The sequence below is a fragment of the Trichosurus vulpecula genome, chromosome 4 (assembly GCF_011100635.1).
Source record: "Trichosurus vulpecula isolate mTriVul1 chromosome 4, mTriVul1.pri, whole genome shotgun sequence".
Lineage (NCBI taxonomy): Eukaryota > Metazoa > Chordata > Mammalia > Diprotodontia > Phalangeridae > Trichosurus > Trichosurus vulpecula.
In genome coordinates, this window is record NC_050576.1 from 173,173,346 (window position 1) to 173,188,396 (window position 15,051).

Below are 15,051 nucleotides of genomic sequence, written 5' to 3' on the forward strand. Positions count from 1 at the left end.
AGTCTTAAGGCTGTTTTTAGCTATTAAAGCTTAAACCTGCACTAAGACTTTTGAGACACCCTATATTTTTAAAGGCACTAGAACATACACTTCTTACATCTAACTTCTTCTTTCTACTCCTCCAACACCATCCTGGTTCAGGCCCTCATTGCAGCTTGCGTGAACTATTCAATCATCTAATTGCTCTGCCTGCCTTCAGCATCTCTTTTTCCAAACCATTCTTTATAAAATTGATATTTTAAAGCACAGATCTGGCCACGCATGTATCCTATTCAAGAAGCTTTAGTGGTCACGTATTGTCTTTCAAATTTAAAACCCCATATGCTCTCCCTCCAGAGTCCAGCCTATCTTTACAGACTGATTTCCTTCTCTTCTCCCTGAACACTCTATCAGCCTACCTGTTATTCCTGGTACACATCATTTCATTTCCCACCTCCATGCCTTTGCTCAGACTTTTCCCTTTACTTGGAAGGTTCTCTTTCTTTTCTGCCTTTTAGAATCCCTGGCTCCAGTTAAGGCACGGATGAAGTGCCATCTCCTACAAGAGACTTTCCTCAGTGGTAGGCAGGATTTTGTTTAAAAATATATTTTGTATTTACTTTTCTGTGTTCATTTTGTCTCTTTTCCTCCAAGTAGAATGTAAATGCCTCCAGAGTTGTTTTTTTTTCTTTTTTTCCTTTCTGAATAGCCAGTGCCTAGCAGAGTATCTGGCCCATAGGAAGCACTTACACTTAGTAAGTAGCTATTGAATGAAGAAGGGCTCTTATTGAATAGAATCTTAAGGCTGCAGCATCCCCAACTCATGCTTTTGCCAGCTTCCCAAGAAGAAATGCCTGCACTAGACTTTCAAGGTAAGCAGCTCCGGGTTTCCAATTTACCAGAGACATGCCATTTCCCTGCTTGATTTTGTGCTCTGTGGAGAAAATGAGTGGCAGCTTCCAAAACCTACAAGAAACAAACGTACATAAACAGTAGGATAACTTCTCTCCCCTCCCCCTCCTTTTTTTGGAGGGGAGGAGGGAGGGAGGAAGACCGAGTCTCCTGGGCCATGGCTACTTTTCAATCATCCTGAAAGCTTTAACCTGCTCCATTTCCAACTTGGGTCAGTTCACCCATCCTTAGGAAGCCTGGTGCCCCCCGCTCCGACTTTGGAGGCTCACCAAATTGGGGCTGAACTTAGATGGACTTCAATGGATCAGTTTAGTCCTTTTGTAGCTCAGAACTCCTGAGCTCAAGGGATCCACTGGTCTCAGCCTTTCCAGTAGTAGTGATTACAGGCATGCGCCACCATACTTGGTGATAAAATAACTTCTTAAAGGAGGCTGTGTCACTCCCCCAACCCTCCTCTCCAACTCCTAACAGCAGGGTTATTAGGTATTTTCTAATGTTCTCTCGTCTCCTGCGCCCCTGCTTCTTTTAACTCTTTCACTGCTTCCCCACCCCACCCCTCCTTAAAAAATGGTCAGGTAGAGTATGCCTCTAAGACCTTTGAGAAAAATGCCTGTCTGTCCTCTGGGAGAGTCTTAACCTTTAAAACATGCTTATTGGACAGCATCTTTAATTTGTCCTCACAGCTGGGATCTTATAGACTGCCCTTTTTTTCAACTGGGAGCTCCAAAGTGTGGAGACCCCTCCAGCTGATAAGGGGTTAAATAATACTCACCAACAGGACTGTATATGAAATTCTGTGATAGCAGATGTGAAAAGCCCTCCTTATCGCTCACCCAAAGATTTACAGTCACCTCCTAAGTTGCCTCTGGACTCTGGTTTCTTCTAACATCTGATATTGTATTTCTTTGGTACTTATTCTGCATATTTTTATTCTCCTCATATGTACAAGTTATCTCTCCTGACAAAATATAAACTCCTTGAAAACAGGGATTGTTTATTTACTCTCTCTCTCTCTCTCTCTCTCTCTCTCTCTCTCTCTCTCTCTCTCTCCCCCCCCCTCCCTTTCTCTCTCTCTCTGTCTCTCCTTCCATCCTCTTTCTCTTCCTCCCTCCCTCCCTCCCTTCCTTCCTTCCTTAATTCTATCCATCCATCCATACATCCATCCTTCCTTCCTTCTTTCCTTTCTTCCTTTCCTTCTTTCTCCTGCCTTCTTAAGCAAAGAATACTGAACATAATTTAACTTTTCCTTGATGACTCAGGGTCATCATTTGGAACATTAATTATTGTGCTATGCTGTGACATAATATCATTTCTGTCTCCTTCCTTGCTGTCAAGCTGCCATCTGCCACTTCTTGTTGTGTTTGGTGTGCCTGTCTCTGGTATAGTACTTACCTCTTTCTCATTCATCTTTTTTGAACCTTCTGTGTGCCAAGAAACCAGGTGAGCAAGCTTGATAGAATTATTTGTAAAATAGAACAAACAGGCTCAAGGATTCTTTCTGCTAATGGATTTGTTGAGAGACTTTTCCCTCTTACTTCCAGATTCATGACTTTTCTGGAGCAGAGCTATAACTAGGGTGGGGACACTAGAATTTTTCTTCAGAGGGCTAAAATTTAGAGGGTGCTGACAATACTTGTTTTTCCTCAGCAGGGTAGAAACAACTGAGCTAAGCTTAGCACCTACTTAGTAAGAACAGTAAAAAGAGGAAGCTACCAAATGGTAACTGCTTCCTCTCTTCTGTGGCCATACCTCGATAATGAGATTCCTTCTTCTTTTCCCCATTCTCTGGTTCCCCAACCAAACTCACGATATTTCCTTCCTAAACACTGTCTTCTTCAAAACTTTTACTGTTGAGGGCATCGCCAACCTTCTCAGTCATCCAGACTTACAACCTCAATGTCATCCTCAATTCCTCACCATCACTGAATCCGCATAGTCCACATTGAATCAATTCATACCCAAGTCTTGTTTTTAACCTGTACATTTCTTACATAAATTCCCTTCCCTTCCACCCATACAGCTACCACCTACTTGGTCAATCTTATCATTCTTCTTCTAATATTCATCCCATCTTTAGTTCTGTGCTTCTGTATTCTTTCACCTCTCTGGGCCTCAGTTTCCCTACCTGTAAAGTTGGAGTAGTTGATCTCTGCCCATTCTGACATCTTCTCATTCTCAGGTTAGACCCCAAAATAAACATATTTCATGATACAATAAATGCCTACAAATAATCTCAGAGAAACCTTCTAATTGGTTTCCCTTCCTCACATCTTTCCTCATTTCAATCCATTGTCTCTTATTCAGTTGCCAAAGAGATTTTTCTAAAATAGAGGTCTGACCATGTCACAGAACGTACTGAAAGCCTCGCTCTTACCTCTTACCTCCCTCTTAGCTCTTCCTTGGCTTTCTTCAGTACTTATATGCTCAAATCCCACCTTCTGCTGGATGCTTTTCCATGTCCTGCCAGCTGCTAATGCAGCCCCTTGGCAAACTGCCTTCTACCTACTCTCTATCATAGCCTGTATACCCCTAGTTATTTATACGTTACTTCCCATTTAGAAGGTAAGCTCCTTTAGGGCAGGGATCATGTTTTGATTTCTCAAAGCTTAGCATTGTGCCTGAAACAGTGAGGGTTTAATAAATATTTAGTAGATGCTGTTGACTGCATAGTACATAGTAGGTGCTTAATAAATGCTTCTTGGTGAATAGATGTACTTGTTCTGCAACTTAGAGACAGAAAATGTCCTGGGGCATTCAGAGATTAAATGACTTGCCTAGCATCTCATAGCCAAGAATAATAATAATAATAATAATAATAATAATAATAATAATGATGATGATGATGATGATGATGATGATGATGATGATGATGATAAAATAGCTGGCATTGATATAGCACTTTAAGGTTTGCAAAACTCTTTATAGGCATCATCTCATTTTATCCTCACAATAGCCTTGGGAGATATGAGCTATTACTGTCCCCATTTTACAGATGGGAGACCTGAGGCTGACAGACGATAGCTGGCTTGCCCAGAATTAACGCAGCTAATGCATCTAAGGCAGGATTTGAATTTAGGTCTTCTCTATCCTGATGCCATCACTCTGCCCACTGTGCCACCCAGCTGCCTCTACATGTCAGATGCATGATTGGAACCCAGGTCTCCCTGACCCTAAGGCTGGTTCCCTAATCCCTCTGACATCCTGCCTCTCTGAAAAGGTTGCTTATAGGCATTTATTGTATCATGAAATGGGCACATTTTGGGGTTTAACCTGAGAATGAGATGTCAGAATGGGCAGAGATCAACTGCTCCAACCTCCTCATTTTTACAGATAAGGAAACTGAGGCCCAGAGAAGTGAAATGATACAGAATTAGAGAACGAGAGATGAAATGAGTCTTAGAAGAGGTTTATTTCGATCTCTCCCAAGGTCACACCCAGGTCCTCTGACATCAACACTACAAATGTTAGAGATGTGAGTGATCTTAGGGATATCATCTAGTCTAAAACCCATCATTTCATGCAGGGATTTGCCCACAGTCCAAGCTAGTGTTTGGAAGAGGTGAGCCTGCAATTTTGGTCCAGGATTCCTCCCCACTTTAAAACTGCATCTTCAGCTTTGCTCCGAAAGCCTATGGAGATACCGTTCTTGCTGATAACCATGACAGCCTGGGAAATCATGCTTTTGAAGCAGCTATCAGAGTTTACTGCTGTCAGAGAACTATCCTCAAACATTATTCTTCATTTACTCCCTGCCCCAGCTCTTTTTTTAAATGGTAAAAACTGAAATATAAAAGAGGAAAACCATGTGAGTAAATATGCCATTCTTTCCACTTTTAAAGCCAAGATCAATGTGGTCTCAATTTATCATAAAGGCATGGGCCCTGTTTGCCAAGTTCATTGTGATGCTCTATTAATGGAATAGATTTTTCCCATTGATATGGCAAGCATTCAGAAATATCAGCTTTGGAGGTCTTCCTCCTCAGGAAATGTAAGCTCCCCGAGGGCAAGAAATGCTTCTTTTTGTCTTTGTATCCCCAGCACCCAGTATAGGAAGAAGGAAGGACATAAGCATTTATACAGCACCTACTACGTACCAGGAATTGTGCTAAATGCCTTACAAATATTATCTCATCTGATCCTTAAAACAACTCTACAGGGTAGTTAGGTGGTGCAGTGGATAGAGCTCCAGCCCTGGAGTCAGTAGAACCTGAATTCAAATCTGGCTTCAGATACTTACTAGCGGTGTGACCCTGGGCAAGTCACTTGAAACTGATTTCCTGCCAAAATAAGTAAATAAACAACTAAATAAATGAAATTGTACAAGCCAAATACTACTATTATTATCATCATTTTATAATTGAGGAAGTAGAAGTTAGATGACTTGCCTAGAGTCACACAGCTAATGTGTCTGAGATTGGGTTTGAACTCAGGTCCTCCTGACCTCAGGCCCGATGCTCTATCCCCTGAGGTGCCTAGCTGCTTCAATACCTTGCACTGATAAATGCTGTATGATTGAAAATCCGATAGATTCCTCATTCCTCAGGATGTCTGACTAGCATGTGACATACATTCTACCCTGACTCACTCCCAGTTGAGATAGCAACTAGATTTAATTTTGAGGTTCTCCCCTTTCTGGACATTTGTTTAAATACCCTACTTCAAAGGTATCTTTTTTTTGCCTTAGATGGTTCTAGTACTTAATGCACATAGTGCACGGCACACAGGAAGATGCTTCATCAGTACCCTGCTGATTTTAGGTGATAAGATTTTGAAGTACTTAGAATGTCTGGCATGGAATTGGGAACATTGGTTCGAATCTTGCCTCTGACACTTTACCGGCTGCGTAACCTTGGTCCAGTTCTTTCACCTTCATGTGCCACAGGCAACTCCCTAGAACTGACTGGCTAAGCCATTGCCTGGTGGCATTCTTCTTCAGCAGAGGGTACTTTCACACTGAGCATTCCCATTTCACATAATTGTAGCTTCTTCACAAATTGCTATATTTATCAATCTCATCTGCACAGGTTTGTAGATAGAGCACTGGGACCTGGAGTCAGGAAGATGTGAGTTCAAATCTTAGACACTTACTAGTTATGTGACTCTGGTAAATTCACTTAAATTCTGCTTGCCTCAGTTTTCTCAACTGAAAAATGGGGATAATAAGGGTACCTACCTCCTAGGGTTGTTGGAAAGATAGAATGAGATAATAAACCTGCCACATAGAAAGGGCTATATAAATATTATTATTATTATTAGTTTATAACTGTGTACAACAAATTTTCTTCTTTATTATTATTACTATCATAATAATGCTTAAATTTTAATTAATTAATTTTAAAATATAATTAGTATAATATAATTAATTATTAATTTAATTTAATTTAAATTTAATTAATTAATAATGTTTTATTTTGTCATGGATCCCTTTGTCACAGTCTGGTGAATCTTATGAACTCCTTTTCAGAAAAAAATACTTTTAAATGCACAAAGTGAAATACATAGGATTATATTAGAAACCAAATATACTGAAATACAGTTATTGACATATTTTTAAAAAATGAGTTCACAGATGCTTGATTTAAATGAATGTGAGCAAGAATTTTTTTTCTCCTTAACCATGTCACTCGTTTCCAACATAAATAAATAAATACTGTTGTTTAACATTATCAGCCAGATTTTCCCTGATGGGGGTGAGTCAGGCAATTCAGGAGGAGAACTTAGTCTTCTGGGCCTTGGGGCATTCTTTTGCGCCTGGCAGCAAGAACAGTCCAGCTAATGGTGCCCTAGGGGCTAGAAAGAGTAATGTCTTCCTTACACTAACCAGGTCCTGGCTTAATAGGATTTTTAAGGAGTAAAGGAAAAAATGTGATATTTTTGAAATACAAACTCTTCTTACACTTTTTTGGATCCCCGACAACAGCAAGTAACCAAAAGCCTTGCCCATAGGAGATGCTTATTAAATGCTTGTTGAATGAAATCAGGCTTTACTCCATAGGTGGTGACTACTGGATGCCAAAATCCAGGTGACTGACTTTTCAATTTTTTACCCAGATATTTTGGCACTGTAGACACAGAGCCCTAACTGGCTCAGAATTAGTTATTTATTCAGAAGTGTTAAATCATAACAGCTCCATATCTATCTATCTATCTATCTATCATCTATTTTTTTTTGAAGAAGAAATTTTGAACTACAAGATGTCAAAATGAAAAAGCGTGACATTCTTCACCCAAGTCTTTCACCATTGCCTCCATGTAGCATTAGTGGATTGTCTACTCTAGAATACCTTGCTAAACTACAAAGACTTTGAGTATGGGCTGGGATGTCTGGTTCATTGGAATTTCTTGGTGGCAACAAGTTGCCTCATCTGATAGATGGTGCTGCATAGTAGATAGAATCCTGGATTTAGAGGCAGGAAGACCTGGGTGTGAATCCGTTCACACTTGCTCATTGTATCTGAACAAGTCACTTAATTCCTTGAGCCTCAGTTTCCTTATCTGTAAAATGAGAGGGTTGGACTTAATAACTTTTAAGGCCCTTTCCACCTCTAATTCTATGATCCTATTAACCTATGTCCAGAGTAGCCAAGTTTATAGAGGTTAATTGTGAGAAGATTGACTCTTGGGTGATATATTATCACCTCTATCCCTATCCCTATCCCTATCCTTATCTCTATCTCTATTACCTATATCCATATCTGTTTCCATGTCCATGTCTATATCCATATCTATACCTATGTCTGTCTATATCCATATTTATATCTATACCTATCTATGTCTACAAGCCATATGTATGCCTATGACTATGTCTGTCTATATCCATGTCTATATCTATGCTTATGTCTATGTCTACATCCACATTTACAACTATACCTATGTCTCTGTCTACATCCTTTTCTATAGCTGTATCTTTATCTATGTCTATATCCATATCTATGTCTGCATCTATATCTGTGTCTATATCCATATCTATATCTTTGCCTATATTTACACCATGTATATCTATGTCTATGCCCATGTCTATGTCTACATCCATATCTATATCTATGCCTGTGTCTATGTTTACATCCATATCTATATCTATGTCTATGTCTCTGTCTACATCCTTAGCTATATCTATGCCTATGTCTCAGTCTACATTCATATCTATACCTATGCCTATGTCTCTGTTTACATCCATATCTATGTCTATGCCTGTCTCTATCTACATCCTTATCTATAGCTGTATCTTTATCTATAACTATATCCATATCTCCATCTGCATCTATATCTGTCTATATCCATATCTATATCATTGCCTATGTTTACACCATGTCTATATCTATGTCTATGCCTATGCCTACATCATATCTATATCTATGTCTGTATCTATATCATCTATATCTATATATTAACCACAATAATTTGTGAGCATTATAATCAAATGATCGCAGATCAAGAGCTGGAAGGGACTTCAAAGCCATTCCAACTCTCTCATTTTGCAGGTGAAGAGACTGAGGCCCAGGGAATTGAAGCAACTTGCCCAAGATCATTGTGGTGGTGAGCAGCAAACTCAGTGTGTGACTCCAAGTTCACCTTTCTTTCCTTTGCACCCTACCATCTCCCTGGTTCCTAAGGAATGGAGTTATGGTCAGCCTTAGTGGAAGGAGTGCCCATATAGATGACTTTCACAAAGTTGAAACTGGGATCAGAGGACCTGGATTTGAATCCTAGTTATGTGTCTTACTTCCCCGGGGATTTCCCAGGCAAATTATGCCTTCTTTGTGGTTTATTTTTCTTGTTTGTAAAATGAGGGGGTGGCTGGAAGTACCTTCCAGCTTTAACTCTTAGGATCATAGATATGTAAGAAACTGGACAGGGACTTAAAGGACATCTAATCCAAACCCCTCATTTTACATATGAGAAAACAAGGCCCAGAGATATGTGATATCTTGTTCAAGGCCACACAGATATTAAATGGCAGAACCAATATTTAAAATGAGATCCAATGATTCCAAGTCATACCCTATTGTCTTATTATGTTGAAGATAGGTTCTTTACTTAAAAAATCTCATTCCAAATAAATAGGTAACAACCATTATTTACAATCCACATTTCTTTCTGCCTTTCTGATCAATTCAGATCAATAATTCTCATTATATAGTAATATGTATGATCTGGTATTGTCAGGGAATGGGCATTCTATTCCTTTCTTCCATATCCTTGTTAATAGAGAGTCACCATATATACTAGATACAGTATAATTTTTTTTAAAAGAAAGAGTGAAATATATTTGGGAGCCTGAGTTTTCTTGTTATGAATATCATTTATCATTGTGCCATAGATATAAAGACATCCTATTAATAGAAAGCTCTTGGGGACAATGCCTGATAAAGCAGCAGCTTTTATTGTTCTGTTCCCTTAATAAACAGATCTGGGTCTTGATATCAATGTGAAACCCCAATGCTGACCTACAGTTTATACCAGATAGTCTTGGTAGAGGGGGACTCATAGACATGCAAATCATGACCTTCATGCTACCTCCAATGCCAGCTCCAAGGCAGTCATGTTCCTCCTAGGCAATAGGGGTTGTTCGTGAGAGGCCTGATAGGGACGGATTGACAATAAAAACCATGCTGATGGAACAGGAGGCCTGATAATAAAGCTGGCATGATTTCAAAACCATCACCTACTAGAAGGAGCGGCACAGACAGGAGCTGTGGTCTGAGCTGGTCCCCATCCTTTCATATTGTAAGCCGAGACTTGGACAAAATAGTGTTGGCCCTGCAGAAGGATTGAAATAAAGAGAAAGATTCATCAGGCATTTTATTTCACAAAAATGACTTGGTGGTAACAGAGTGTGCATTGTCATCCTTAGGGATCTGAGTGGAAATGTACCAAAGAATTGAGTTTAAATATTAGGGAAAATCTCAGTGGAAAGTGTGCAGTTTTTTCAATATTCACTTTTTCTTTTAATCAATGGAAATTCACACCCTCTCCATGCCCCCAAGGTTCATTTTATTGCCTTTTTTAAAACACAAGCTATAGGGTTGAGATCTGTCCTCAGCTGATCTTATCTCGGGGCCCAGGGGTGGGATTGTTGACCCTTGAGCGAATCAAATGTATGGAGCCTATAGATAAGTCTGCCTACTCAAGTGTTGGTCTACTTGAATCTATCTACACATTTGGCAACCTGTAAGTAGATACCCAATAGCTGACTAAGACGGAAATCTACAATTCAGTGGTCTTTTGCAAATATAACCACCATCAGTGCCTTGCCATGGATAGCTTAGATTTACCATCTGATTCCTCCCAGAATCTCCATTTCAAGGGGGATGCCTGGGCAGGTCTTGCTTTCATTCCTCTCTAGTCTATACTACTGACTCCTGGGTTTTCTCTGAAATGTGCATGTGCCAATTACCTACATCTCTTCTCTCCCACCCTTCACTCTTTTATTCATTTTCCTTTTATGTATTGTCTTTCCTCATTAGAATATTAGCTCCTTAAAGTCAGGGACTATCTTTCTTTGGGCTTGTATTTGTATTCCTAGTGCCTAGCACAGTGCCTGGCACATTGTAAGTGCTTAATAAATGCTTATTGATTTAACTTTAAAAAATGATTCCAAAGAAGTGAAACCAAATAAAAAGTTTTCATCCTGATTCTGAGGCCTGTGCTTTAGAGTGATCTCTAGTAATTGACTAGCTTTACATACTACCCACATTTACACATGTACCTCAAAGTATGGATTATCTATCTGCGTATGTGGATACAAATATATCCACTTAAATCTTATAGTAGATTCTCATTGTGGCATATTAGTGACCCTAGGTTCTTGAAGGTTCTACTACAAGGGGTAGGGTCTACTAAGATGGAAAGGTTTTCAAGAATGGGTTTGATAATGTCCATTAGTTTGTCATTCAAGGACCAGCCTCACAATTTCTGATGAAGGTTATCACCATATTCACCATTGAAGAGTGAATTTTTTACCTCTGAACAACTCTCCAAGGTCCTCTACAAAGCCAAAGAGCAGCTAAGATGTATGTCAGTGAAGGCAATATCTTCACCAAGGAAATGTGTGTATGTGAGCACATCCATGTGCATGCGTGCATGCGTGTGTACGTGTGTGTGTATGTGTGTGTACCAAATGGATACTACGTCATCATAGCTATAGTTTGACATGAATTGATACTCGTGATGACACTCAGGCTTTTGACTGCATTTTACGCTATTCTAATTACTAATTCTAATTACTCTTTTCTAATTCTTTTTAAAAGTAATAATCTGTGTCTAGTATATATGGTGAGGCTGTTAGCTAGAATATGCAATTAGGTAGAATACCCTATTTCCCAACCACAGAGATTGTAGATAATATGAAAATTATTGTTCTAAACTGATCAGAAAGTCAGGAACGTATGGGTCGTAAGTCATAAAGTTTGTGATACATTTACCTAGAAATAGATTTTTGAATAAATAATGTCTTTAACTTCATAAGCTCATAGTGTTTAATGAATGCTTATTGACACATATAAAGTAGAAAGCCAGCCTTGAACTCAGGAAGACATGGCTCTAAATCTGTTCAGTGACACACCCTGACTTTGTGTACCTGGGCAAGTGATTAAGTGGGGTAGGCCACTGTTAAGTCATAGAAAGAGGGAATTGACTGGCTAAGGATGTCTCTAAATCAGTGAAATCAGAGGTCAGTATGTTAGCATCTCTGTTAACTAGATTATGTATTAAGTAGAACACCCTAGTTCTCAAATATAACAGGTTATATGGGGATGGAGAGAATAAGCATTTATTGAGCACCTACTATGCCCTAGGTACTATGTTAAAAACTTTACATATATTATCTTATTTGGTTCTCACAACAATCATGGGAGGTAGGTGCTGTTATCATCCTTATGATAGTTGAGGAAACCTACACAGATAGAGGTTAAATGATTTGTTCAGGGTTGTGCAGCTTGTAAGTGTCTGAGGCTGGATTTGAACTCGGGTCTTCCTGACTCCAGGTCTAACTCTCTATCAAGAAGTTAGTAAAAATGTATATAGAGACACACAGATTTTTCTGTACACACACATACCTGTGATGTGTGCAACACACACACACACACACACACATATAGAGAGTGTACCAAAAGTTTCAGTGCAGTTTCACTAAGACTTTTGGGATGTGTGAGTGTGTGTGACCATTTGCAAACACATATGTGCATTTGGGATTCAAACCAAAATGCAACAGTGGCTCAAGGGGGAATATATTTTGATGTTTCAGTTTTGCTCCAGTTCAATCATCTGAGGAAATATGTTTGGTTCTAGTTTGACCAGGCAATTTAAGGAAAAACTTTTGGGTTGGTTTGTAGTTCTGTAAAGAAGACCCGATTGGTCCAACAGAATAGTACTATTTGGTCTTGCTTTGGACTCATGGAGGCTTTGGTTCATGTTACTAAGTCATACATCTTCTGTGATATACAGTTTCTTACTCTTGAAAGTAGATTGAGACAGATATTTTTATCAAGAGGAAAAGATTTCTCTCGGGAAATTGTGTGACAGAAATTGATGACTGATCCCAACTGAGCAGGGCTGGGTTTGTTATGTTAACCAGCAGACAGGGAGTCAGAATTGGCTCTATCAGGAGCCTTTGATCCCCATAAAGATTAGACCGGGATCCAGAAAGCAGCAGCTTTCACTGCCTGCCTGAGGCCAGTCTTTTCTGATCTCCCCAGAACATGACAACTTACAAAATGGTTCATGCTGTCTGCTTATTCCTTTGTGAATTTTAGATTATGGATACCAGACATATCATGCTTAATGAGCAGTAGATGCTGCCAGAAGAATAGACTGGAGGGCGGGGGGAAGAGTATTGGCGGTTACTACCCAAATCCCCAATGCAAATGTGGGCAATGGAGGAGTGGGAAAATCCAACTGGATGACTTGTCATTTACCGTGGAGAGCCCGGTGATTGTGCATCTCAAAGACTGAAGATTATCCATGATCATTTCCCCAGCCAAAGGAGAAAAGTCTTTAGAAACGCTCCACTCCACTGGAAAAGAGAGAGAGAGAGGAAAAAAAAAGGTATAACTGTGTAACTTTGTCAGATTTTAGAGAGTGCTATTGAAACTCTCAAACCTCACCCCTCGTAAGAAAGAGCAAACTTTCTTCCTTCTTGTTGCATGGGTTCGTTTTATTTTCTGCCTTGGGAAATGGTAACTCGGTGTTTTCAGAGAAACCAGAAAGAAACTAATCTTTAAAAAAGACTATAAAAGATTTATCCCGGCAAGGTTCATATATGAGATAACATTTTAACGTTTGCCAAGCAGTCTACGTAAATCATCTTATTTGATCTCCCCAACAATCTTAGGAGGTAGGTGCTATTATTATCCTCCTTTTACATTTAAGGAAACTGAGGCAGACAGAGGTTAAGTGAGCTAGTAAACATCTCAGGCAAGATCTGAAGGTAGGTCTTCCTGTCTGCAAGTCTGGTACTTAATCCATTAGGCTGCCTAGAGAGCATGTGGGATACTTACGTGAATAGGAGAAGTGGGCCAAATTTGAGATAGGAAACTTACTTTGTGTGAGATATGTTCTATCCAGTAGAGATACTGTATCTTAAATATTTGAGATATGGAACATATATTGGTTGTTGTCCTTCGTTCTCAAAGGGGACCAAAATGGCATCACTATGTTGAGGTCAAGGTACAGTGTATCCAGCTGTGGCTGATCAGACCAATATGAGCTGAGAAGACTACCACAGGTTGGGCACAAATAGTCCATATTGAACATTTGGAGTGGAGATGTCTCTAAATTTGAGCATCCCACATTCCCTTTGAGAATTGCAGTAGCTCAAAGGAACATTTGCAACACAGGTGAGAAGCACAGGACATGTTAAAAACCAACAACCATAGGTATACATGCCTATATGCACATATACAGTATATATGTACATACATGTGTATCCACATACATCAACGTGGCCCAGTGGCTCGAGGGTATACAGTATGCATTCTTACTATCCTCCTGGTTAGCTTTATTAAGCTCCAATTACATATGATATAGAGTAAAGCAGCTTCCAGTGAAATGCTGAGTTCAGGAAGATCAAGCAGTCAAAGGAGGATTTGCTCTCCTAAATTAATCCAGAGTTGTCAGTAATGAACCTATCTCTTAGAATCTGAAGTAGGACATACATGGTGACTGTCAGTATGTATACTTTTTCATTCTTTTTTTTGCAAGGCAATCCGGGTTAAGTGACTTGCCCAGGGTCACAGAGCTAGTAAGTATCTGATTTGAACTTAGGATTCACATGAAGGATTTATGATAATCAGCTTGGGAAAGTCACAATGTTGTAACTCTCTTCCCCAAGTAGATTGCAAAACTTATCTATGACTCAAGATCAGGGTCTTGTCTATAGATAAGTCCCAGGGAATTGCTCCAGGCAGACAGATTAAATGACTTGTCCAGAGTCATACAGCTACATCACAGGCTGTATTTGAACCCAGGTCTTCCAAACTCATGTAGTTTAGCATTCTCTCCATTCCACTACATTATCGTAATGATAATAAGAACAGCAACCACAAGAAGATACATTTGTAAAGTGCTCCAGAATTTGCAAGCACTTTATGCCCTTCACCTCTATTGAACCTCCCAACAACCCTATGAGGTGGATACTCAAGTCACTATCATTCTTATTTTACAGAGAAGCAAAATGAGCATTCAGAGAAGTCAAAAGTCTTACCCAGGATTGCATAGCTAGCAAGTTTTGGAAGCAGAATTTGAACCCAGGTCTGACCTGCCTCTAAATTCTACATGTTTCCCACTATACCACGAAGCACTGGTTGAATCTTCTTCCTCTTTTGAATAAAGGGTATGAGTCCTTTAAGAAAAATGACCCAGAAAGCATCTATTTGAAGTGCTTTGTGAGCTGATGACATTGCTAATAGCAGTGCGCAGAGACTGAAATAAGTGCTATATGCAGATTAAGTTACGTCAGTTCTGGTTGAAGAAATAAGAAAGGAGCAGGGTGAGTGTTTTCTAAAATTAAGTGGAAAGTCCAGTGATCAGTTTGAAAAACAAACAGACAAAATTAAAAAAAAAAAACAACCTTCTGCAACTGGGGAAAGCCTAGTGGTGGGAGTTTTTGTTTCTTAATCACAGAGACGCTTTTTATCTTTTCTTTTTTTCTTTCTTCTGCCA

The 15,051-nt window shown here is 39.4% G+C and overlaps 1 protein-coding gene across 1 annotated transcript in view; it reads right to left on the reverse strand.

Moving 5' to 3' along the window:
* ANKFN1 (ankyrin repeat and fibronectin type III domain containing 1) overlaps positions 1–15,051 on the reverse strand; it is a 186,037-nt gene that overhangs the window by 84,543 nt on the left and 86,443 nt on the right. The window contains 2 exon segments of the mRNA XM_036757943.1: positions 9,561–9,651; positions 12,807–12,904. Coding sequence (XP_036613838.1) covers positions 9,561–9,651; positions 12,807–12,904 — 189 coding nt within the window.